We start from the raw sequence: 27345 nt of genomic DNA, 5'->3' as shown, positions 1-27345 counted from the left end.
ATACCATGCGTACCAAAGAGCATTGTCTGTATGATCAACTTTTGTTGGCTTCTGTGGGGGCGAAGAAGAGTAAGGCTTTGCAGGAAAGGCCTCTGGGAATGGGGATAGCTCTGGCCTAGAATCAGCCTTGTGAACGACTAAATGCTCATTCCACCAGGGCCACGTCTACTACCTGTGCATTTGGAATGTGGATTCGCTGGTCTTGACATCGGCCAGGCTGCGACATGGGCTTTCTTAAAGCAGTACTGCCTGACACAGCTCCAATGGGAGTGGCATGTCACCCATTTGGTCATAGGGGACATTTTGGTCTGGGCCTCTTAATAGACCCTCATTCTTGGGGACATACTACTTTGGTATCCATTCGAAAGCTGAGGAATCACCAGTTAGAAGGGTCCATCAGAAGAACAAGTTACTTACCTTTGGTAATGCTCGTTCTGGTGGATACTCTGCCTATTTGCATGTTCCTTACTATCCTCTTACCTCCCCATTCTTTTTTCACCATCTAAAAATATCTCCAATTAGAGAGCTGTACACTGTTACTGGCTTATGGTTTTCGCTCAGGATCTGAGGGTGCTGAAAGAGTAAATCAAGAAACTGACATCAGTTTGCTGGGTGGTGCCTAGGTGCGGCTCTGAACCATCACATCCAGGGCTGGAGGGGTCACTGTGGAGCAGCACAACACCACCTAGCAGTTTTCCAAAGCACTGCTGTAAGATCCACTCTAAAACCGAGAGAATATGCTAAAGATGGGGGATATGCCATTAATTAGGGTATCCACCAGGAAGAGTGTTACCAAAGGTTATTCCGTTCCTTCCTTGGAAAAAGAAAGATCCTACTAAGTAGGTCGTTAATGTTCGGTATCAATGAAGATACCGGAGAAACTAAGCGGGAGAAATATTTGTCAATGAGCTCTGATAGGTGCTCTGTAAGGGAGAAGAAGAAATCTATAATAATAGGCCTACAAGGATGAAATGGTGGGTGTTTAAGTTGGTTGAAAATATTATTTGAGTTCTAAGATGTTCTCTGTTAACAAATGTGCATTCCTCTTTCAGTGAATTGTTTTTGTCTTAGTCACTTAGTCAATAGTATTTTTAATGTATTATTTTCATTGCTTTCAATAATGTTAAGCTGTCAAGTCTTCTTAGGTAGAATCTCAAAGACGTGCTTGCAGTTTTAGAATAATTTCAATAAAAAGATTGTTACTGGATGGGTTACCCAAGTGGATTAGGTAATGCATTGTAATGCTTTTATTATCCAATGTTTTTGCAGCCTTGAGTAACGGTGGTCTGATAAATAAGTGTCAGATGATAAGTGCTTGTATGCAATTAAATTAACTCAGTGGAAATCAATCAACCTTGAGAGTTCTGAAATGATAAGTATCTATAAAGATTTTAATATTGTATGTTAGTGATACCAGATCCTTATAAAACCATTATAAGGGTTCAGTCAGGAAAAAGCTGTTATAAGAGGACTTTTTAAGGTGAATGATCTCAAATGTGTATTGAAAATAAAACAATTCCCATATATAGAACTTAAAAATCTTAGGAAAGAATGCAATATCTGCATATTTAGTTGCAGACATCCCATCTCAACTAATGCCATCACAGCTAGCAATCCAAATGTTCTGATGAACTGAGATAACTATGCAATACAAGCTTCTTTGTTGAGTTTAGCAACCGCAGTGAGATGTGGCATGTTATTACTGTCAGACATAAAATATCCTATTATGTGGAAACAGTGAGGTTACATAGATGACATAACTTATTCTTCCAACCTTATAGCACTCTTTCTCGTTTTTTGTATCCTTTTTAGTGAGCTTTGTAGAAATTGGATTAATTTCAGAGGGGTTTGTAATTTGACACCACAAATGTAGAATTCTCCAAAATTAATACATTTTTCCAGTAAGGTCCCTGAGGTAATACAAGTATGTATTTTTTATTGCTTCTAACTAATATTTTTATTTTTTTGCATATTGCTCCTTTGGTTTTGGATAACAGGATTCCCATGTAAAAGCAACTGATGAAACCCCTGAGGAATCTAAAAAGACAGTCATGTCTGTACAAGTAAGCATTCTTTATTTTTAGCAGTATTTGGTCCCACTTACACTTACATGATCATTTGTATTTGAACATCCATGCATTTTTTTTACTCCATTAGAATGAGAAAAAGGAAATATTGCGTCGCTTGAATCAGAATCTTAAAGTTCACGACAATGACAAAAATGAAACCCAGGAGGAGAAAGAAAATAGTGACATAGTCCTACCTGAAAGAAAAGAGGAGCCGCAGGAAGAACAACCCATTTCTGTAGTAAATCGTAAGAAGTGGGAAGGTGGTGTAGCTCCTGTCATTCCTCTTGCCCAGCTTACTTTGGAGGAAACATTCCTGGACACAGGAGGTATGTTAACAATGTTTATTAATGGTTTTCATTTTAATGTTCTTATTTTTCTTCATATAAAACCGTTGAAATAATGACTGACATTTAGTGTAATAACAGGTACACATATTTTCCCCTATATACCTTGAAGCTTATGATAGAGTGTAGCATTCATCAATCTGCTGAAGTAATTTACGAAATCATTTCTTTGAGGTGTATATCTATGCTGGACTCATCTTTTCACTCCAGGTTGGCTTTGAGGATGTGCCCCTTCTGTGAATCCCCACTCAATCCCCGCAATCGTCCTTTCTTCCAAATCCACACTAATTGATGATTTTGTAACCAGGAGATCATATCTTTGTTCTAGTCAGTCATGTTAGGTTTAAAAAGAAACTATGTGACAACACTGTTATTATTTAACAAATTTGTCCTATATTCACACCTTATTTTGTTTAAATTTCATAATAAAACACCATACTTTTTTTACGAGCTATATTCTTGCCCTAAAAAGAAGTTGTTTGAAGTTTGCTTCAATAGAAGCAGTAAGACACACTAGTATTGGCAGTTGGAGTGCATGACTGCTCACTCCTAATTAGCAAGGTCAATGGCTGTTGTATACTTTACATCAAAAGTAATTTATTTTTAGGAACCATTGATTCTGGAACTCAGGACTGGAAGCAGATGTAAACAACTGTCTATTTTCAAGGCTTACATGAAAATATTTTCTGTAGTTTTGATTTTATAGGTGGAATGGAAGTGAATATTGTCTTGGTTGTTCTGTGCTTCTAGTCCTTTCACATCTTTCTTTCAGGTCCTTTCTCTTCTATGTCATGTAATGTCAAATGGATTTCAGTACTGGGTATGTCGTCTTGAATATATCAGGACTCTAGTACACTAAGAACCTTAGTAATGGAGCATTCTGATGGATACTTCTGCCTGTGGATTCCTCACCTTTTGAATATCCCCTGCGCCAGTTTTCCTCTGGAAAATTCTTTCCTAGCTCTCCCTACGCCGATGAGGATGTTACAATGGACCGGCTCTGACGTCACCGGAGCCAAAAAAGGACTTCGTCGGCGTGATGACGTCAGTTCCCTTTTTTCCGCACCGTCAACGCCAATGGATTTTCTAGGGATCTCCGTTTTTAGAGAGATAAAACGTTGTATCTTTGTGCTTGTTACTTCTTTTCGGAATGGCTACTTCGAGGAAAACATGTTTTAAACATTGTAGGGAATATGGTGGACACATGTGCATTACAGACCCTCACGACGATTGCCTTTGGTGCCTTTCCTTGGACCACGACGTCGAGGAATGTAGAAGTTGTAGGAAAATGAACCCGAAGGCGATCAAGGAACGGGAGGCCAAGTTGTTTATGGCCAAAGCTAAGGAGGAGAAGAGAGGTAAGAAGAGGGAGAAGTCTTCGTGTTCGCATACTTCGACGTCGAAAAAATATAAGCGGTCCAAGAAGAGACACGCCTCACGCCATTGTTCTTCGAAGTCTAGAGTCTCGACATAGAAGAAGAGGTCGCGTTCGAGGTCGTTGACTCCAGCTTAGCGACCTCGAAGAAAAGATTATATTTCTCCATCTCCTAATGCGACGCCAGTGTCATCTCCAAAGCCGGTCTCTCCAGTTTCAGATGTGTCTTTGCATCATGAAGATTCTCCGGCTCCAGCGACATCGCCTGTTCATCCTGAGGAGACAGCTCCAATCCGTGAGACTTCACCTGAGCGGGTGTCGTCACCGACTCCGTAGGCTCCGTCTCGACCCCAGTTGATTCCACATCAGGAAGGTACGGATCCTTATCCTCCTTTTCCTGCTCCAGGAGCGGATTCAACGCATTTTTTTAAATGCAATGTTTGGCATGTTTGCCAGAGCCACAACTCCATCCAGTGCGCCTTCTGGCCCCGTGGGTCCATTGGCTTTCAACCTGGGTGTCCCTCAATTCTATCCCCTGGCACCTTTTATGCCGTCGGCTCCGGCTTGGCATTTACCGACGCCTACGACCTCTACTCCGGCTCCGTAGACGCCTTCTGTAGTTGATCCGGCTCCGATCCGAGATCGATCGAAGTCAAGGAACGAAGCAGAGGCTACTCGAGTGACGCCGCTCTTGTTTTCTCTGGCGCATCGTATGGCTCCACAGACGCCGTTGCCTAAACATCGCTCCAGGAGAGTGGCGCAAAGATTGCTTGAAGAGCAGGAGCTATCTACAAGAGCAGAAAGAAGGTGAAATTACAGAGTCTGTGGATGAGTTTGAAGGCCTTCAGGAGGCAAGTGGACTTGATACTTTTCCTGAGTATAACCTGCCCTCTGCATTTAGTGATGTAATTCAAGATGTGGCACCTTACCATGTGGTGATAAAAAAGGCAGCAGATTTGTTGGGTCTTCAGCTTCCAACTGCAGAAGTAAAGTCTAACATTTTAACAGAAGTTTTAAACAAATCTTCTTCATCTTCTGAACCTCTGCTTCCTTTTACAGAAGCTTTAACAGAGCCAATTTTAGAAGTTTGGCAAAAACCTTTGTCTGCTCCGTCTGTATCAAGATCTTTATCAAGGAGATACAGGCCTGCACCTAGTGATCCAGCGTTTTTGTCTTCTCACCCAATGCCTGAGAGTTTAGTTATACAAACTTCTTGTTCAAAACAATCTTCTGGGGCTTTTACAACTATGTTAGGGGATAGAGATTCAAAGAAAATGGCGCCAGCAGCAAAGAAGGTATTCTCCTCTGCCAGTATGGCATTAAAATCTACAAATGCGACTTGCCTTTTGGGTAGATACATACCCGCATTAATGGACTCTGTTGTCCAATTGGCTCCTAAGTTACCTGAAGAAGATCGTGCTTTTTAGAGGTCCTATCAGACTCACAAGCTGCAGCATGTCAAGTAATTCAGTCAGGCATGGATACTGTTGAGTCTGTGGCACGTATCTGAAAGAAACAGGTTAGTATTTGATCCTTACCTTAGAATATCCCCATTCGTCAGACTGGATCCGGAAACTTTTGCATAGCAGTACCCCTGCGCTTCGCTAGGCGTCGTCTGCGGCTCCGCGTCCGTCGTCTACGTCGTTGGGGCCGGGATGACGTCGCCGGAGTACTTAGATGCCGCCCTCGCCCGCTGATGTCAGTTCTTCTTTTTTCCGCGCCAGCAAGCGCCGATCCGGAACAGACTCAGCAGAGTCAACAACAAAATCCTTTGTACAAATCATACAGGGGAAGGAATAAAAGAGGCATCATTGGAGCAAATTGTCAACCGTCCTCTTACTCCTCCTCCACCTCCCCTCCCACCACTGTTGGTACATCAGGAAAGCAGCTCTAGATTCCCCATCCTAGAGCATGTTGTTCCGGTTGGAAGTTGGGTGTCCCACTTTCTACAAGATTGGAGACTGATCATTTCCGATCGTTGGGTCTTGAATCTTGTAGAGAATGGGTACGCCCTTCCCCTTGTAGAGTTTCCTCCTCATTACCCTCCTTGTCAGGGTGGGTGCTCGGAGGACCATTTACTGCTTTTACAGCAGGAGGTTTTTACTTTGCTTCAAAAAGGTGCAATAGAAGTGGTTCCAGAGCAGGGAAGGGGTCAGGGTTGCTACTCCCAGTATTTTCTCATTCCCAAATAGGATTCTCTTTTGAGACCTATCTTGGACCTCAGGATTTTGAACCTTTATCTCAAGCAGGAGAAGTTCAAAATGTTGACCCTATTACAGGTTCTTCTTGCGTTGCAACAGGAAGACTGGATGGTGTCCATCGATCTGCAGGATGCATACTTTCATCTTCCCATCCTGAAGTCGCATCGAAAGTATCTCCGGTTCACGGTAGGGTCGCAACACTACCAGTTTGCAGTCCTCCCGCTCGGTCTTACTTCAACCCCTCGAGTCTTTACAAAGGTGATGGAAGTGGTAGCAGCTCATCTCAGAAGGTTGTGGGGGTACCTGCATTCTCCTACCTGGACGACTGGCTACTTAAAGCGGAGTCTCTAGAGTTAGTTTCGCGCCACTTGCAAGTGACAACTCGGCTGTTGTTCAGATTGGGTTTCTCGATAAATGTACCCAAATCTCGCCTGGTGCCTTCTCAGCGCAGCCTTTTTACAGGAGCAATACTGGACACGACTGTGTGTCGAGCACACCCCCCTCCACAGCGAATTATCGACATACAGGAGATGATTCCTTTGTTTCATAATGGAGCGGTTGTTCCAGTCCTGAAGGTTCTTTGTCTGCTCGGTCCGTTCGCTTCCTGCATTCTGTTGGTCAACCATACACGCTGGCACATGAGGGCACTTCAGTTGTGCCTCTGCAGGCTGTGGTATCAGTGCAATGGAGATCTCGAGGAGAAGATCAAAATCTCCAGAGAAGCTGCAGCGGAGCTATCTTGGTGGAGTGTGCAGGGCAACCTGTCACAAAGAAAGCCCTTTCAGTCTCCTCGCCGGTGGCTACAGTGATCACGGATGCCTCCACTCTAGGGTGGGTTGCTCATCTGGGGGATCTGGAGATCAAGGGTCTTTGGTCTCCAGAGGAAAGGTTTCTTTACATCAACCTGTTGGAACTGCAGGTGATACGTTTGGCGCTCAAGCCTTTCTCCCTTCCCTTCCCTTCGCGGTCGGTTGTCGGGATCCAGCTGAGGCGCCTACCTAGAAGGTAATACTGAACAAGGGACTACAAGTCCCACAAGGCTTAGGGGCCTAAGAGGAGATTTAGGAGAGAAGCGCGCATGCATGCGCGTGCGTAATTTTGGTGTCACTGTGCTATCGGCGTACCGGAGGGAAGACGCCGACTTGGAGAAGCCGACCGTTTAGTTTCCAACGGAGTTCTGGAGAGCGAGGATCCGCTGTGTTTCCAGAGACAAGTAGTTGGAGGAAGAGCGGCCGAAGGTAGGGAGAGAAGAGCAGTTGCTCGTTCTCTCGAGACTTGACTTTACACCGCTCTGATAGCGGAATTGATTGAGGACAGCTTCGTGAAGACAACGGAGGGTCCGGGGTTTTTGCTAAAAGTTTATGTTTAACTCATATCAAACCTGGCCTTAGTTGAAGCGTATTGATCCCTCGGAGAGGAGGAGCGCTTATGGATTAGGGCAACGAGTTCTTCTGGAATTGGGATTGCGGTTGATTCTCACAAAAGAGGAGAGCTAAACTTTGTTTCAAAAGTAAAGCGGTTGTTACACCGCGGAGAAATAAGTACACTGGATAGTGACTTGGGTTAGCAAATTGAAGCGGTTGTTACACCGCGGATAATTAAGTACACTGGTTAGTGACTTTGGATTTGCTATTACACTGAACTTGTATTTACAAGATGGACAAGGAAGGGAAACACTTTGCATACACTGATGAAGTAATCAGGGGGTATGTTGTGCAGGTTATGGTTTGGTCTTGGTTTTGGTGCGGTTTCATTTGGCAGAAGATCTGCATATAAGGTACCCCTCCTTTTAGTGAGATCTATTGAGAGTAGACTAGAGGGATTAGAGGTGTGTGCTAATCTGTCTGCTTGTGTTTTACAGATCCTTTGTCCCTGCTGTCCCTTCCCGTCCTTTGTCCCCTGCCTGATCCGACTTGAACTCAATGTAATTCAGATTGAGTTCAGAACGATCTGGAAGCGGAACCCTTATAGCATCACATCGATCCTGAGGAGCGAGAGGAGCATAACACGGTCGGTTCAGGTCCTGACGGACAACACCACCACGATGTGGTATATCAACAAATAGGGAGGAGTAGGGTTGTTCCGTCTCTGCCGAGAGGCTTTGCGTCTCTGGTCCTGGGCTCAGGGCCAACGGATTTCTTTGTTTGCAAATCATCTGGCGGGGGTGCTAAATGTTTGTGCGGACAGTCTCAGTCGACGTTACTCTGCCGATCACGAGTGGTGGCTTCATCTGGAGGTTGTCCATCACATCTTCCACATGTGGCGACCTCCTCGGTTGGACCTATTTGCCACTCGGGAGAACACGCACTGCCGGTCGTTCTGCAGTCTCCAGGGTCCGTTGCAGGGAGCGTTGGGGGACGCGTTTCAGATGAATTGGAGTTCTCATCTTCTTTACGCGTTTCCTCCCATACCCTTGATTTCTCTGGTTCTGAGGAAGATTTGTCAAGACCGGCCGAAGTTATATTGATCGCCCTGGATTGGCCAAGAAGGGTGTGGTACACAGACTTAATTCACCTCTCATCGCACCCTCCGCTCCATCTCCCTCTCAGGGCAGACCTCCTCTCGCAGTCGCAGGGGCAGGTTCTACACCCCCACCTCCAGAGTCTGAACCTTTTTTTTTTAAAATAAAGAACATTTATTGTTTGCACACTGCAATAAAACAAACAGCTGTGAATTAAGTGCTAGTTCTATTTATAACAGTAGTGGAGCGGCAGCACAATAATCATTCAGTTTAGAACTTTATTCTTCAGTCTCCCCAGGCCTGCGAATATCATCTATCTTCAGAATCATTCTAACCATCTGAGTAGCAAGAGAAATCTGTTGCCTTTTGCCAATTAAGGTTTCAATGACATGCTGTTGCTTCATGTCATTGGTGTCCTTCTGTAAGCAGTCAATTCCAAGTGCTGGATTGTTTTCCTGTACTTGCTTAGCTCGCACTTCCGTCATGGTTTGGATAGGGCTCATATCACTGTTTTCAGCAAGTGACATGGGAATGACTTCCAAAGCATCAGCAAAAGCCCGCATTGCATACTGCTCTAGCGAGGGACACTTATCAGCTGCTTCGCTAACTCCGAGAGCACAGGAAATCTCAGCAGCACCACCACCATACACAACACGATTATCACGAACCAGGTTCCGGATTACACAAAGGGCATCATGCAGCGCTCGCTTGGCTTCTTCAATGATCATTTTATTGCCTCCTCTGATAAAAATGGTTACAGCTCTAGAATTCTTGCTTTGCTCAATGATTAGCATTTTATCCTTTGTAGTTCCAAATGAGATCTCTTTAACAACACCGGCAAAACCAAGCTTCTCAGCAGTGAGTTCAGAGAATCGTGGAACAATGCGACCTCCTGTTGCAATTGCAATCAACTCTATTTCAGGACCGCCAACCCAACGAACAGCTGGTAACTCATTCTGAAGTAGTAAATGGTTTGCCTCGTCATCAAAGCCCCATTGGCAAATGGCAAGATTAGCACCAGTATCCTTTATCTGCTTAATCATTTCAGCAAACTTCTCCTTCTCATAGGACTGTAAAGCTCTGTAATCTTCCACTGAAGTCACATCAAGCTTATGTTTAGTTTTAGGCTTAGGTGGCTCAAACGGGCAGGTAAGAATAGCAATGTTAGCATCTTTCACTTCCTTTGGCTGAAATCTTTGTCTACAATCACACCTTTGATCAGCTGGGTATCTTCAAGTCTACCACCAACTTTCCCTTCTACCTTAATTAGCTCAAAATCAACATCTCTACGTTCCATGTCTGCAACTGTTAGTATAGCATTCACTGCAATTTCTGCCATTTGTCTGTGACAGCGATTAATTACTTTAGAGCCAAGTGTTGTCATTGCTGTTTGAATTAAGGGTTCAACATTCTGAGGATCCACAGGGAAACTATCACCTATCTTGTCCAGGTTCTCGATAGCAATGCGGGCCGCCTGCTCGTAACCATCTGCTATCCTAATTGGGTGAATACCACGGTCCAGCAACTGTTCTGCTTGCTCCAACAAAACACCTGCAAGAACTACTACTCCAGTGGTTCCATCTCCAATCTCATCATCCTGGGACTTTGACAGCTCCACCATTAATTTAGCAATTTGGTGATCTACATTCATCATACTTAAAATGGTGGCACCATCGTTTGTTACAGTCACCTCGCCATCTTGATTCACCATCATTTTATCGAGCCCATTGGGTCCAAGAGAAGTTCGAAGAGTATTTGCAACTGCTTTTGCAGCCATTATGTGAGACTTCAGAGCATCCAGGCCCATGAGCCGGGGCTTACGATCCTGATCCTTAATGATGATGAAAGGCCTGCCATATTCATCGAAGGCGAGGGTGCCCATGGACGACATGGTGGCTGCTGGAGAAACGCACGAGAGAGCCAGAGTCTGCACCTTCATGCCTGGAGATTGAACGGGGCAACCTGAGTTCCTTCTCTCTCCCGCCAGAGATAATGGATGTTATTTTATCTTCCAGACGACATTCCACTAAGTCTGTTTACTCTTCCCGATGGTCCAGATTTGTTAGGTGGTGTGGAGAGACATGGACCCTCTAAAAGCCCGTCTGTCTAACATTTTGGAGTTTTCTCTTTCTTTGGCACAGCAAGGTTGTGCTGTGGCTACTGTCAAAGGTTATTTATAGGCCTTATCGGCCTTTATATGTCTGCCTGATCAGCCATCCCTTTTTAAATCCCCCATTGCCATGAGATTCATTAAGGGTCTGACAAAGAAGTTTCTTCCCACTCAATATATTATGCCACAGTGGGATTTGAATCTAGTTCTTACGTTTCTAATGGGTTCTCCATTTGAGCCTCTTCACTCTTTCCCTTTGAGGCTTCTTACTTTTAAGACTGTTTTCTTGATTGCCATTACCTCGGCTAGGAGGGTAAGTGAGCTTCAGGCTCTTAGTTCCAAACCTCCTTTTCTGACTGTTCATGCAGATAGGTTGGTTTTAAGGACCAGGGCTGCTTTCCTTCCCAAAGTGGTTACCCCTTTTCACATGGGACAATCTATTGCTTTGCCTAATTTTTATCCTCCCCTCCCAAGGAGGAGGAGAGACTGCATTGATTGGACCCTAAAAGAGCTACCAGCTTTTATTTGGATAGGACTAGTGATCTAGACTGGACGATCAGCTCTTTGTGGGCTATGTTGGAAGAATGAAAGGCAAGGCAGTGCACAAGAGGACGCTTTCTAGGTGGATTATCTTGTGCATTTAAGCTTAGCTACGTCCTGGCCAAGAAAGAACCACCTAAAGGTATTCAAGTTCATTCTACAAGAGCTAAGTCTATTTCTTCTGCTTTGAGGTGTACCAGTGCTTAATATATGTGAAGCAGCAACTTGGCCCTCCCTCCACATCTTTGCAAAGCATTACTGCTTGGATTCTGAGGTCAGGAGGGATGGCCATTTTGCTCGTTCTGTTTTGCAAGATTTTTTGGTCTAGTCAGGTGGACACCCTCCCCCGGGAGAGGTACGGCTTTGGGAATCTATTCAAAAGGTGAGGAATCCACAGGCAGAAGTATCCATCAGAAGAACAAGTTACTTACCTTCGGTAACGCTTTTTCTGGTGGATACAATATCTGCCTGTGGATTCCTCACACTCCCTCCCACCTCCCCGTAGTCCACCTGTCTCTACCAAAGACTGTTTCTTCCAAAGAATGTTTAATTTGAATTATGTATATCTCTTAATAATGAGAAACATTTTACTCTAGTAATTTCTCTTTGCATTTATTGATTATGCAATAGTGTTTTTATATATATTTACGTATATATGTATTTTGAAATATTGTATGTATAAATTTGAAAATGTGTCAGTCCGCCTGTCTGCCTCTGTGGCACGGAAAAAATGGATGGAACTGACGTCATCACGCCGACGAGATCCTTTTATGGCTCTGGTGATGTCACGCGATGCCGCATGCGGAGTCGGTCCATTGTGACGTCCTCATCGGCGTGGAGAGAACTAGGAAAGAATTTTCCCGAGGAATGCTGGCGCAGGGGGTATTCAAAAGGTGAGGAATCCACAGGCAGATATTGTATCCACCAGAAAAAGCATTACCGAAGGTAAGTAACTTGTTCTTATGGAGTCTTTCACACACCTGTTTTGAGGATACAGTGGCTAGCCTGAGTGTACTGAACAGTAACTTACTCATCCAAAAATCTTTTATTACCACAGTGTCCGATATTAGAAGCGCCCGGTGTAAGCAAATGACCAACATATTAACAGTCACATTCTGTCCATTTTTGGAGAGTCACCATTGACAGATCATGAAGTTCGCATCACTATGTTCTCATTTATTTTATAAAGCAATATGGCAGTTGTCCTACTAATTATGAGTGAGTCCATTATAATTGTAAGCAATTTTGTGGTAGCAGACATTTGGAACACTAAGCATCTCTTATTCTTTGAAGGCCATAGTTATTTTATGATGAATTCTTGCTTATCCCACACGACCAGTAATGTGTTCATCTACCTCACTTTGCTGTCCCTGATCCTGATTTTCCAGTTCCTGCCTATCTGGTTGCACTAGTCGGTTTACGATCTACAGGACTGAATGCTGTGGAAGTGTTTCTGATGTTTATTTAACGGAACCCATGAGCAGGCTCCAGGCTAGCACAATAACATATGGCCTGCCTCATCAATGACCTAGAATGTCCCATGAAAAATAAATGGGCTTTATTCAGAACAGTGCCATTTTCATATAGCCCTGTATGGCTGTTAACCTGATTATTTTGTTACGCCCCCTACAGTCCAACTAGTCACTGAATTTAAACTTCTCACAGATGTCTGTCTGGTGCATTGCACCTCTTCATTTTTGAAGCTCCTGATAATAGAACACCACCCCTGACTCTACAAAGTCTAGAAGAGTTTGAAGTCACCTCTTATATAGAGCGTTTACACTCTCAGAGCTAATATACCAAAGTATGTAATTATCTGTGCCTGTTTCTACAGCTGTTTCTTACTATATCCCCTGCTTCCCCCATTGCTTTTGCTCTAAGTGTCACCAGCAAACAGTGAGAGTGCTATATGCAAACAATGAAATAAAAAAGGAAAGAAATTGAGCTTCTTATAAACTTCGTGATACTACAACTTCAAGAGCAGTCGGTGTTCAAATGAGAAGCACGTGATCCAGGCAAATATTAAACATAGTTGTCTAACATGATATTTTGTTCAGGACGAAGCAATCCACAACTTCTCTTTTTTTGTTTAGGATAGTTAATTATGTTTTTATACAGTCTAGCCTTTTGCTATTTTGCATTTCATGTATTACATCAGCAGCTCTCTCTTTCAAATGTTTAATTTTGCTCCCAAAGAACCAACATTGTCCAAAACTGAAAATGGTTTAGTGTGTAAGTGGTACATGATTTTTTTGTTTGAAGTCTGTTATATATTTTTTTTAAAACAAAAAAGAGAAGATCCATCACAAGTCCATGCTTACAGAGCGTTAAGCCCACAACCCATTTAGGGCCGGCCGCGTTGGTATCAAATGCTTTTCAGTGTAATGTAATGTAATTTGTACTTGTAGAGCACACTAATACCCCAACTGGGGTGTCCTGGCGCTGTAACGCATACAGCTTTGGAAACCTTCCTAGCTTTTCCCTGTGAAATGCCCACTCCTGGGCACCCCCAAGGTGAAGCCAGGCATCCCAGCGCTGTTGTGCCGTTGTGGAAATTAAGCAAGCTATTGCCCAGAGTTGCAGAATGGGACCTATGATTAGAATAGGCACTGAGGCGAAAATTATCAGGTCCGAGGAAATTGAGCCCAAGAGCCGCCGAGACGGGAATTGAACCATGGTCCCGGGCCATACCTCTGCATCAGTGTTTGCTGCTCTAACCATTGAGCCACACTTCTCCAATGTATACATAGGCAGTATGAAACTAATGGTAACACAGCATGTCGCCTACAACCCTTTTTGGGCCGGCTGCGTGCTCTAGTACATACATCCATAAGAACAGGCTGTTCAATAGTTCAGGACTCGTTGAGAACCAGTAACATTGTAAACATGGGCTAGCAGCCCCTACATAGTGGATAGCGATAGATGGACAGAAAAGAGTCAGAGAAGAAAGAGGAAAGGTGACAAAGAAGAAGTAAACAGCTACCTGGGTAAGCAAGCGGACAGACCGAAAGTGACATGGGGCGATGGTCAGCTTGAGTAGCCATGGTGGCCGTGATGGTTTTTAAAAGGGTGGGTGGTTATGACCTGTCTAGGTATGCGAGAAGCCTATCGGGATTTGGGTGGGTCAGTGCATCCTCAAAGAGTCGCAGCGCTTTGAGCTTGGAGGGCAAATATCGCGCATGTTCTATTTTACAGAGATACCTAAAAAGGGGGCGCCAGACAGTGTTGAAGCGGGTGTCTCGCGATTGCAGTCGTACTGTGAGAAGTTCCATAGTTATGACGTGCTGCAGGCACACAAACCAAGCAGCAACTGGGGGTGCCTCTATCTTTTTCCAGTATATCGCTATGAGTTGCTTAGCCGCCCCAAGCATGTGTAAAGCTATAGTCCAGTCGCTTCGAGTGAGTGCTTTTAAATTATCTGGTTTGAGGCCCAATAGGATCGTGGCTATAGATTCAGGCAGGGGAAAGCCCAGCACCTCCTTAATATGACTAAGGACTTCCTTCCAGAGCATGGTCAGGAGCGGGCAGGCCCACCAAATGTCAATGAAGTCGCTAGATGCATTCAAACACCTCCAGCACGAGGGGGACGTTGCAGGGAACATTTTATGGAGCTGGACGGGCGTATAGTACCATTGTGTCATCATTTTGTGTGCATTATCTCTCTGTGGGATGCTACGGTAGACCCTAGGAATGCCTTGCCATAGACTGTTCCACTCCTCAGCTGTGATTTCCGTGCCAGACATCAGTTGCCATTGACGTTGATATGGGTTTGCAGTCAGCACAGGAGGGTGTTTTAGGATCTGGTATGTCCGAGAGATAAGGCCCTTCGAGTCGTCAAAGGAGCAGACCAGCCGCTCAAAGGGGGTGTATGGTCGAGTAGCGGCCTGCAGCATTTTGGGTGACAACACCCAGTGCTGCAACTGGGCATACTGGAGGTCCGCTTCTGGTGGGAGATTAAATTCTTCTCTGCACTGGGCAAACGTCTTTAGGGTTCCCCCTTCAAACATGTCGCCAATTACTCTGCACCCTCCCCATAACCATTTGGTAAAGGCTTGTGTACAATAGGCCGGGGGGAGGAGCGGGTTGCCCGCAATGGAAGTGTGAGGAGAAGGGAGGGTTGTCAGCCCCTTACGCACAGCTATTTTGCCCCAGATATCAAGGTCCGTTTTGGTAGGCACCGCCATATAGGCTCTGCCAGAGTGTGCCGCACGGTGGAGCCATGTAAGGTCCCATCTAGTACGCCCCATCACCACCCTATCCATATGGAACCACACCTTTTCGCTTTCAGTGGTTGTCCATTCCGATGGTGGGGAGACATTGGAACAGGTATAGGGTCTTAGGGAGTATCAACATTTTGACAGCGTTGAGCCTACCGAGCCAAGAGATAGTCAGAGACTTCCACCGCTGCAGGTCGTCCTGGACTTCTTTCTAGCATTCACGCCAATTTACCTGAGACCATGTGCCAAGAGAAGGGGTCAGTTGGAGGCCAAGATCCCGAATATGGTCCGTAATCCATTGATAGGGTGCCAGTGTTTTCAAGACTGGTAGCTCCTCTTTTGGGATTGTGAGGTTTAAAGCCCAAGATTTGTCATGATTAATTTTAAAGCAGGATGCCCTTTCGAAGGTCTATAGGAGAGTGTGAAGCGCCGGGAGAGAGGTATGAGGGCGCAATAACGTGAGTTTAAGGTCATCCGCGAATAACGCTACTTTATTCTGTCGACCTCCTAAAGCGAGGCCGCGAATGTCCTCGATCTGTCTAATCATCGCGACTAAGGGCTCTATTGCCAGGGCAAATAGAAGAGGTGATAGAGGGCAGCCCTGCTGCGTACCCCTGCGTATGAAGAAGGGATCCGTGAGCTTCCCGTTTACACGAACCCACGCTTGAGGGGAGAGATAGGGAGCCATAATCATGGAGATAATGTTGTGTCCTAGACTGACCTTGTGTAGCACCGCGTGAAGAAAACCCCAGTCTACCCAGTCGAACGCCTTTTCTGCGTCGAGCGATAGAGGGCAGGCCGGTATATTCCAGTGGTATGCTTTCCCTACCAAATGCACAATTATACGCACGTTTATCTGCCCCCTGTCTGTTGCTGAATAAGCCAACCTGATCTGGCTCCTCAAGGCCAGGCATGTGGGGATCTAAGCATTTAGCTAGCATTTTAGTGTAAAGTTTAAGGTCAGTGTTTAGCTATGCTATGGGACGGTAAGAAGCACATAGCGTGGGGTCTTTTCATGGTTTGGGGATAAGAGCTATTTCCGCCATACACATGGAAGGCGACGGCCCCTCCGTGTCCGAGAAGGAATTATATAGTCGCAGCAGGTATGGCTGGAGTTGCAATATGAACATATGATAAAAGTCCACCGGCAAGCCATCCAGGCCTGGTGTCTTCCCAAGGGGGAGGTCCTTCAGTGCCGCTGTCAGTTCCTCCGCCACGAGGGGACCTTCCAGTTGGTTAGCGTAGTGTGGGTGTATCGGGGTCTAGGAGCATTGGTTCAGTACCTCATGGATATAGGCTTGGGAGGGCGTTTCCGCCTCGTAAAGAGTGGTATAATAGGCCCTAAAGGCCTCGCATTTAGCTCGCTCTGCAGTGACCCGCCCTCCATCAAATAATTGGATGTTCGCAATGTGGGCCTTCGCTGCTCGGACCCGCAGAGGCCTCACCAACAACCTACCCACTTTGTCCCCCCTCAAAGTACCGTTGTTTCGAAGCAAGTAGGGACCGTTCAGCTTTATTAGTTCACAAAAAACGGAGCTGGCCCGAAGGTTTGCAAGTTTCCGCCGGGTTACGAGGGAGGGGCGCTCCCGATCCTGCTTCTCCAGCTTCTTAATATCCAAGTAGAGGCTATCTTCTAGGCTGCGGGCCTCCCGCGCCAACGTGATCGCAATGGACGTAATCTGACCTCGGATCGTCGCCTTAAAGGCATCCCACACCACAGGGAACGGGGTCCCGGGTAGATCATTGCTCGCAAAGTAAGAGTCTATGGCTGCCTGTATAGACTCCACATTTTCCGAGTCCCGCAGAATATGTGGCGGCAGGCGCCACCACGGTTGACAGGTGGGGCATGTGGCCGGGTCCTGCAGGAGAAGTTCAACATGAGCATGGTCAGAGATCGAGATATCGGACAGGACTGCCGCCATTGTATCCCTTACGAAGGTGTGCGATATAAATAAATAATCAATACGCGAATATGAGCGGTGGTCATGCGAGTTGTATGAGTAGTCTCGCACCTCAGGAAAGTGGTAACGACAAAATCTATTAGGTCAAGGTCTGTTATCTGTTTCCGGAGCACAGAGGACAGGGCACCTGATTTGTTCGAGGAGGCTTCACTACGGTCCAGCACGGGATCCCACACCAAGTTAAAATCTTCTCCCACAATCAAAGAGGGGTCGCACTGCGGCACCTGCTCCCGTAATAGCGTCCGGAGGTAGGAGTCTTGCATCTGGTTTGGCACATAAACCTTGCACAAAGTGAATAGGCTTTTGCCAACCTCAACCCCTGCCCGGATGAAACGTCCATCTGAGCTACGGAAAGTTTTTAGGGTCCCCTGCCTGATACCCTTTCTGAATAGGATAGCCACTCCTGCTGTTTTGGTGTCAGCTGCGGCCCGGAATGGAAGGGGATATTTAGGATGTGCCATGTGAGGGGTGTCTGCATTTAAGAGGTGAGTTTCTTGAAGGAAAATAATGTCTGGACTATGTTGCAGTATGTAGCGTCACACTTGCTTTCGCTTGTTGGGTGAATTAAGTCCCTTAACATTAAGGCAAAGGACCATTAAAGGGTCAGGAAGAGCCATTAACTCATCCCATCACGTATTAAGCCATTGTGCCCCCCGAAGAGACATGTCTAAATAAGGGAAGAGGGGAGCAGAGGGTAGTCCTCCCTACGCCCCAGTGCCCACTGTAGCCTTGCAGTCACCCGCCCACCACACCCAGGGAGTAGTATAGGGGAGAGAGAATGAGTCCGATAAAAAGTCGGAAAGAAAAGGAAAAAAAGAACAATCAACATCGGCCAACCGAGCCACATCTTTTTTGTCCCAGTCATGGGTCCTCCTGCACCCTAGGATTTGGAGGAACCCAGAGACGTCACTCTCTCAGGAACAGATGGGGGTAGGTCGTTTGCAGCACTCAAGTCCGTTTAGGCGGGGTGCTCCAGCACCAGCTACACTGCGAAAAGGGGAGTTGGGGCAGTGTCTGAAACTCCGCGACATACAGTAAGATCGTCCAGGGAAGAAGGGCCAGAGTTTGTTATGAGCACATAAGCTGTTCAGCTAGGTACTGGGGAATCTGGGCCTGTGTCCGATTTGTCCGCTTCTAGGGACCTGATATGCTCAATGAGGTTTTTTTGGCCTGCGAGGATGCTTGCTCGTCCAGAGCCGGTGAGCGTCTGCGCTGACGCACAGTGGACCAAGAGGGTTTAGCAGGCACCTGTGCAGTAGGTGGGGAAGGGGTGGGCATGGCAGGCAGAGAGGTGGGCAATCGGAGCAGTTGAGCTGCTTCTTGGTAGGACCGTATCACCTTACGCTTTGATTCCCATTGGAAAATAATGGCAAATGGATGGCCCCACTGGTAGGGGATGTCCAAGCTTGTCAGTTTGTCCATTACAGGCCTGAAACCACGGCGGTGGCGCAGGGTGTTGGGTGCCAAATATTGGAAGATCTGTATCTTATGGCCATTATACGTGAAGTCCTGCTTGGCTCTCGCTGCCCGGAGAATGACTTCCTTCTCTGCAAAGAAGTGGACCCTGGTTAGAATGACTGGGAGGAGACCCGGCCCGCCCGCGGGCCCGGCGACCCGATGTGCCTGATCTAAAGCCGGCGTGGAGGCGTCGTCATCCCCCCAGACCCCATGGAGGAGCTGCGCCACATAGGTCATTATGTCCTTCCCTTCCGCCCCAAGAGGAACTCTCTGGATGCAGCGGCGACTTCGATTTTCCAGGTCCTCCTGCTTCAGTTGTAATTCTATGTGTTGGTCTTCCAGGGTGCCAGGCGTTTCCAGAGTTGCTCCTGATCTTCTGTGCGGGCGTCAACTGTCCTCTCTAGTCTGTCCTCTCGCTCGCCCAAGTCAGTGACTTCCTTCCTGAGCTCCCGGACACAGGAGTGGACCTCAGTGCGCAAGGAGCCAATTTCAGATTTTAGCTCGTCATGAAGGAGGCCATGAATGCCTGCATCACTGGCTGCGAGTCCTCTCCAGGCTGCAGAGTCATCTCCGCGGGGGCGGCTGTACCTGTCTTGCCCCACTTTGCTGCAACAGAGGTGTCTTTAGAGGTTGGCACAGGGGCGTCCTTGCCGCGGTTGGTGCGCGTCATTGTGGAATTGCAGCTGTCCAGCCGGGCACTAGTTCCAAAGGCCCAACGGGGGTTCGCAAGACATCTCACAGGGGCGCCCGGTTACCTATTGTTTCCACCGCACCGCAGCCGTCCCACTCCAGATGGCGCCCACTCTTGCGGGGCGCACGCTTGTCACCCCCCTCGCCTCCCGCCAGGATAGGATGCGGTCCCGGGCAAAATGCTCAGCAGCTCGCTTCTCCAGTGTCCAGTCACTCCCTCCAACACATCGGTGCGTGGCAGCTGCAGGCCAAGGTCAACAACCGTGAATTCCAGGTCATGCAGGCAAACGTGGTTCAGGAGACACAAGAGGGGGAATTAGAAGGGGCAGGCCTCCGGTAAATCTGTGGGGCACGAGGGACGCAAGCAGTGATGTGGCGCCCCCGAGGAAGAAGTTGTGTTGAGGCCGTAACATACACAGGGCATACTCAGTTCATGCAGCAAACGCGGCCCTCAGAGTCCAGCACAGGGCCAAGGAACCTGCATAGGCCCCGGCTCCCAGTAGAGGCACTGTGGGGGGTGTAAGTCCCTGTACCCCCCTCTGTAATGTTGTCCAGTGTAGTTTCTCCAACCTCTGTTCCTAGGCAACCCAGGCGCTCTTAGCCCACCACAAGAGGGCAGCCTTCACGCTCCCAGCCAGCAGATCCAAGCGGGCTGTGGTGATTTGCCCGCGGGGACCCGCTGCAGCCTCCATCCAAGCAGCGCGGAGGGAACAGCTCTCAGTAGGTCCTCCACAAAGGCAGCTCTGTGAGGCGATCAGGCAGGTAGGGCGGGTGGGGGAGCGCCTCTAGAGTTTTTACGCCGGGGGAGCAGCGGGCCTCTATAGGGGTTTGTGCCAAATCCCAGGCGCGGTATTGCCGTCAGAAAAGTGCGCTCCCCCCGCTGGGCACCTCCGCGGGGCAGCTCCCCCACCGCACAGCAGCCCCACTCACCGCTGGTGTGTACTGAGACCAGGGGACCGCACCGTCAGTCTCTTGTCCCGGGGAAGTTCAAGCTCCGCAGGCCGACTGCACACCCAAAATGGTGGCTCCAGGACACGCTGGGAAGCAGTCACCCTCATACCCCTAGCGCCGCTGCTGTCACAATCGCTGCAATCGTGCGGCCTGGCTTTCTCCTGATGAGTGCAGCATCTGCCGCGCCCGGAGTGGAGGGGGGGGGGGGTCTCAGTTTCGCATCCCCCAGCCATGAGGAAGGGCTGTGTTCGAAAGCCTCAAAATGGCAGCCGCCACGATCCGGGCCGAGGGTCCAGGGCGAAACAGCCGGCCCACCGCTTAGATCGCGCCCCCGCTGTTATCTGCTCTTCCAGGTGCGCCCCTCACAGTCTGCCACACAAGCGCCCAGTAAAGAAGCGCCACCTGAAGAAACTCAAATCTTCATTCTCAGGGGTCTCACTAATACTTGATAACAAAGAAGTTGGCACAGAAGCTGAAATATGAAAAGACATCTTTATTAAACTTAAATAAGTGAGACTACGTCACACAGAAGCCTTAGCAACTGAATGAGGCAGTCTGAGGAGTACAGAAAACAGAGGCCTTATATATGCTTAGGGTTACAAACTCAGCATAAAAGTAAGGGGCAGTCCTAGCTTTTGCAAGCATGCAAAATGCCTAACATGGACATGCAAAATCTGCCAAATATTAGCCAATAGGAAAACATTCAAAACAAGGCATCATGTAACCAGAATATCCCCCTTGAGTCGTGCTTTTGCCCAACCCGATAAGTCAATCAATTACAGCACATATAGGTCAATCAGTAATGACAGAACATGTCTGTGTGCTTCAAAGGAAAGGTTGTGGAATAGGAAAACACAGGGAGAGAATAGCGAAGGCCAAAAGATAAGATACGGCACGAGAAGAATCTTAAAGGCTAACAGATAGTTGATACAGGGATTAGGTGGTCCAGATAAGAATTAGTTTAGGCCGGCTGGTATCTGAGATGGGTTTCAAAACAAGGACAGAGGGGGTTTTCAACACGTTGCAGTCAAAAGGGCAGAGACACTTCGTGAATCATGCAGCCTGTGTAAAGGCAACACAAAATGGAGTTGAATGTAAAATGGAGTCAAAATTAAAGAACCTCACACCAGCACCCCAAACTCAGCGATAATGGCTTAAAACAGCAGCGGGTGACCGGAGCTCCCACAGTGTGCGTCTCACGCCATTCGCAGCAAGACCACGCCCCCGGTACATGATTTTTTTAACCACATTATTTTTAAAGTTGAAAAGTTTTATAAATACAATAACATTTTTCATCAAACTGTGTCACTCATTATTACATTTCGCCCTCAATACAAGTTATTGTTGCACAGTGCAAAAAATGAATGCCTGAGTAGGGGAATTTCTTACTCATTTAAGGGGGGTTTTCTATTTCGGAGGCTGTGTTTAAAATGGAATTCAGAATATGAATGCCAGCCTTGCAAATCAAGTCCGGTTTTTGACAAGGGTCATCGGCCAGTAATCTATCACCCTTCATAAAGATTTGAAAGGACAGCCAGATGGCCTCCAATTTCTCCAATAGGTCTTGCTATAGTGCGGTCAACTTCTCAAGTGCATAGATGGACTACACTTTGCCCCACCACACGAACAGGGGTGGGGTGGCAGACTGTTCCAGAACTGTGCCAGAGCCATCTGGGCTGCCACCAGCAAGTGAATGACGGGTTTCCCCTGTGTGTAGTAGTAAATTAGTTTATTAGTCAATAAAAATCATAAACATCAGTTAAAACATATAAAACTGAGCATATGAATAGGTAAAATCTAGAATAAGGTTATCAGTCATAGGTAAAATCTAGAATAAGGTTATCAGTCCTATACAATCATGCTGGCACATGCAAACTGGTACATAGGATGCAACCATACAGTCCTATCTGGCGCCCCATGGCAACCTGCCCTAAAGCAAACAATGTCCAGGCCTATACAATATGGGAGAATATTCAAAGGAAATAGTTTAACAGCCAATTCTAATGTTTACCAGCACAGGCAAGATAGAGCATAAATTGCAATTGTGCAAACATTCTTTCTCGTTTAGAAAACAGCCGTTGATACAAGATTTGCTGGGCCTACAGTAGACAAATTTAGCATAAAGTGCAAAAGTGCTAACATTCATGTGTAAAACTGGTAAACAGCCTATGCATGCGCACATTTGCGCAAAGGTACTAATGTTTGGCCAAAAGAACAGATAGAATAATGTCAAACTGGTACTCAACGTAATGGGATATGAGGCAGCAAGAATTCATGGTCCCTAACAGTCTGCCATAGTATAAATCTATGCAAGGGTTCTTGTCAGGGGCCTTTGTCACCATTCATCTTAACGCACCTGTGTCTACTGTGACAAGGGTTTTTAAAATGTCCAGGAAGTGTACCAATTTAGTGTTCAGCATTGTGTTCCGTTGATCCATTGACTCCATTTTTGCTGATCTACCAGACCTCATCCCTAGGTTATTCAATTATTTTTACAGCAAGCCTCTTCTCTGAATGGCGAGGGCAGGGCAGATGTATTTGAGGTGCTGCAAGGTTTCGTCTGCCTGATGACATAGACAGCATTTCTTGCCTCCTCTTTGGCCATCTTCCCTCCACTTTGTAAGAAAATCTAATGTTGGAATATCACTGAATCTTAGTGCCAATAGGCTCTATTTTATCTTTAAGTAGTAGATGGCTTCCAGGAGAGGTGACTCTTTGGACAGAAAAAGATTTCAGCACCAACCACAGTTCGACTGCTTGGACACCTTTTCTTTGTCATTCGTCCAATTTTGCCATTTAATGGATTTTTTTACTGCTCTTCTAAAAGCTTGACCAGACATAGTAGTCTTCCACAGGTCACCCAACTCGAGCATCTCCATGCTTTTTTGCTATTATTTGTATTTGCCTACTACTACTACTACAATTACTGTGTGGTAGTTAAGGGGCAGAGACTGGACTCTTCAGGGCTGCCCAGGAGTAGCAGTAAGGGGTGTGATGGTAGAGTAATGTCCATCACTGCCCTAATCTGGGGACAATGGCGGATTCAGTAATGTTAAACGTGGGTGCAGGACCCCCCCATGTGAATAAAGGTGCCTTTCTACCCCGCAACCTTTCCAACAAGCCTTGAATCTCCCGAACATCCTGTGAATTCTGGTTGGGGAGAGGTACCACCTGGTGAGAAATGTATAAATGGTTTCTTTGTGTTATGCGTTTGGATGTGAGGCCGCCCTCTGTCAAATTTTATGTCACATGTCTTCAGATATCTCCTCGCCCAGGTCTCCCTCCCATCTGCGGATGTAACTGTGTTTGAGGCCTGTATCCGATATTGCTAATTGTAACGTGGTAATCCTCTTTCAGAGTATTTTGTTAATAAACACTGTTTGCTATGGAGTCTTCTCTTGTGCAACATTGTTCAGCACCATCCCAAAACCCACCCTGTGTAGTAATTGGGTAATTCTTAAAGTCATCTGCTATTGTGAGGTGCCACCCCCGCACCTCCTCCCAGCTAAGCAACTCCGTGTCCCGGTAAAGGTTACGGACGACTTGCTGGGGGATGGGGAGGGATTATGCTACTATTGTGTTAGTTTCTAAAACGTCGATCCAGTAATCCTATTGGAAACATTGAGTTGTATACCATGGGAGTGAGTGGTGTAAGATATGTTGTGGAACTCTTGTTGAATGTGACTTGGCACCAATGGTCTTGGATGGTCTGCGTTAAAAGAAGAAGTAGAGGTGGCACTCCCGAGGAGCTAGAGAAGTTTGTGTAGTGGTATGTGAGAGAAGTGGTGCTCAGCTTGGGCCCATTCCCTGTCATGTGGGCTTTGGTGCCAATTCACAGCAGGGCAGAGTTAGGCCTTCTGTATATATGCCTCTATGTTAGGGAATTCCAGGTCTCTCTTCCTCATCTGTCTATAAAGAGAAACCATAGCCAACCTCCGTGATTGGACCTTCTGAACAAAAGTGAGGAGTTTGGTCTGAATCTGTTGAACAATGGGCTCTTTGGAAAGCATAACACAAGAGTCTGTACCCCATAAAGGAGTCTCCAACCATGAGATCTCAAGCTTTTCCCAGCGGTAGAGATCTTTGTATGACACTTGTGGCAGGGTTGGGATACTGCACCGATAGACGTCTGCTGTGGAGTGTGGTATGTGGAGGCCAAAGTATATTATTGATTTGCATGTCTAGGGGAAGCTGTGTTGGGTCAATACCATTTTGGTATGTTCTACATTGGCTGCTATACCCATGCTACAAGATTTTGGATAGTTGATTCAGGAAGCCCGAGGCATCCGTGAAGGATGTCATCTCCTCCCTCAAGTCGGGGATCTAGGAGTCCAGTTCGGTGAGAAATAATAGGACGTCATCCACATATACTGCTGAGTTGTGCTCATGTGTGCTGATTTGCAAACCTCATAGATTTGGATTTTTCTGTCTGCGTTAAATAAATGGTTCCATTGCAAGTACAAAAATCATTGGGGAATGGAGGCAGCCTTGGCTTGTGCTGGTACATAATTTGTTAATGCTACAAGCTCCACCTATGAAATAGAGCCTTCTTTCTTGCACCTGGGCTATATAAGACATTCTGAAATTAGCCAAGATATTTTCCTGTATGTTTAACGTGTTTCTGGGTCATTTCAATATAACTGTGAGGTCAAATCTGCTATTGTTGTGTTGCAGAGGTTCTCATTGAGGCTATCCGACTTGCCAGAGTTATTTTTAAACGACGATCTGATTTTCTGATTTAAACAACTTCCTGTTATGAGTGAAGTATTGTCTTCAGGCATGGATAACTTGTATTTGTGCCAACCTATGATATGATCTACTTTACTTTAATGTTTACATCTTCAGTAAGCAGCGTTATTTTCCATGCGAATGATGAATGAAAGTGGCCATCATGCCTTGCCCTCGTTCCTAGGTCACTTAACTGGACACAAATGTATTCATTTATATTCTGACTATTGGATGAGTATCTACTTGCTTGCCAGGGTGAGCTTGAGAAATATAGGTCAAAATCTCAAACTTTCTGGAGTTCTTTTTTTGAGATTTCCCTTTGTGTGTGTTCACCCATATATTGCACCATTTTATTGCTTATTTTTAGACTTCCCACTTTGAGGCACTGCTGTCCAATGCCCAGTGTATGTGTTCTGACCCCTAAAACATATAGAAGTTGGCTAATCCCTCTTTAGCTTATTTAACTTTTATATAAGCCATAATATATGGTGCAGAAAATACATCTATGGCATAGAAAGCTAAATGTCGCTTGTGAAATTCAGCCCTATTGTACCACTCACTACTGTGACAAGGAAAACATGCCTTCAGGCCTACCATTCTAGCTTGACTGCTGTAGATTAAACCTATAGGCCGACATGTCAAAGTAACCATTTTGAAAAGGGAAAAAACCTTCATATTAAATACTAATAAGTCAACTGTATGTAAGTTTTGTAACCCCCTCATGGTATGATGCATGTCATTTGAAAATGGGATATGTAGGAATTTATTGTTACCATGTCCATGCAGTAACATGCCCCCAGAAGCTAGTTTTACTGTGGGAGGCTCTGGGTATCCTATGACAAAAATTAGAGTACAGATTAAAATAATAATCTTGTATCGAAGGTTTGGAAGCAGCTAGAAAAATAATTCAACTACTCTTTTTTTACTATTAAAAGTTCATGTGAAACATTTTTATTGGCATTTAAACATATGTGGACGATCAATCAGCATTACGTGTTACAGTGGATCACTCAGTGGCAAATATCAACAATGAGTTAAGTATCTTCAATAGTGTTACAGTTTGCACAGTAGCACATCAGCATCACCCATCCCTTAATGTTCAGTCGTACAGTGTTTATGGTGATACATTTCTTGTCCCGTCCGTTCACCTCAATCAATCGATATCGTCTGATTCCCACCCTATTGGGGGAGGTTCAGAGATGTCATCCTGAAATCGATTCCATTTTCCCCATGCATGCATCCACTTTTGGGGGCAGCCCCCCTGAATATACACCGATTTCTCTGTTACCATCATGCGGTCCATATCTCGGCACCACTGCTGATGTGTAGGGGATAGTCTTGAGCCCCAAAGTTGCGCTATGTTGGGTTTAGCTAATGTTGTTCCTAGCGTTACCCAATGATCTCTGTGATGCAAATCCGTGGGCTCTCAGTACGCATCACTTGGGTGAGGCAGAATCTGAACTCTGGTGACCTGTAACTTTGTGCGTATGATGGCCTCCCAAAAGCGAGTTATATTCGGGCATACCCAAAGTGTGTGCCAGAGGTGACTTCGGCGCCGCATTGTCAGAGGCAGAGAAGAGTATCTGCCTTCCCTAACTTGTGTAGCAGGGTTCTTGTATAGTATATGCGGTGTAGAATTTTTTATTGCAATAACTTTATTGTAGAGGGTATTGCGACTTCACATGGGAATGCCAAAGCCGCCCGCCAGTCATCTTCATCTAGGACCCCCAAGTCCACCTCCCATCTCTCCTTCAATTTCTCTTGTAGATCTTTCTGGTTATTTATAATTTATTTGTACGTGAAGGAAATGGCCTTTTTCTGGAGGTGATCGGTAAGGAGTCTATCCTCCAGTGGGGAGGCCTCTGGTCATTGTGTGGCTGTTGGAAGCACTGCTAAAAGTGCATGTCAAATCTGCGTGTATCTGAAAGTTTCAGTTTGCGCCAATTTGTAGGTTGCTTGTAGTTGAGTAAAGGGAACAACCTCACCTTTCTTCCAAAGGTCCCCCACCCGGAGGATCCCTATTATATCCTACTGACGGAATCCCTTGGTGTTCCTTGGTCTCCCTAGTTTACGGGTGTCCCAATGTGGTGTCATCTGTGTGATTGTATCTTCTGATAGATACATCTGCCAGTGGATTCCTCACCTTGTGGATATCCCCTTGCGTCAGCAACATTCAGAAATTATTTCATAGCTTCGCGCCGATGTGGACGACGTCATAGAGGCACAGCATTGCGCCCGAC

The 27345-nt window shown here is 46.2% G+C and overlaps 1 protein-coding gene and 1 pseudogene across 1 annotated transcript in view; one reads left to right on the top strand and one right to left on the bottom strand.

Annotated features, from left to right (window-relative positions):
* Window positions 1-2002: 2002 nt before the first annotated feature.
* The window catches only part of LOC147728645 (serine/threonine-protein kinase Nek1-like), a 460469-nt gene continuing 435126 nt past the window's right edge, over window positions 2003-27345 (top strand). Inside the window, exons 1-2 of the mRNA XM_086962422.1 lie at window positions 2003-2063; window positions 2158-2395. Coding sequence (XP_086818548.1) covers window positions 2052-2063; window positions 2158-2395 — 250 coding nt within the window. The 5' untranslated portion in view covers window positions 2003-2051. The remainder of the gene's footprint in view (window positions 2064-2157; window positions 2396-27345) is intronic.
* On the bottom strand, window positions 8601-10364 carry LOC147728648 (T-complex protein 1 subunit epsilon pseudogene; annotated as a pseudogene).

Source organism: Lissotriton vulgaris, chromosome 3_1, assembly GCF_964263255.1.
Source record: "Lissotriton vulgaris chromosome 3_1, aLisVul1.2, whole genome shotgun sequence".
NCBI classification, from domain to species: domain Eukaryota; kingdom Metazoa; phylum Chordata; class Amphibia; order Caudata; family Salamandridae; genus Lissotriton; species Lissotriton vulgaris.
The sequence above is the reverse complement of the archived record's forward strand: the minus strand, read 5'-3'. Positions and strand labels throughout refer to the sequence as shown.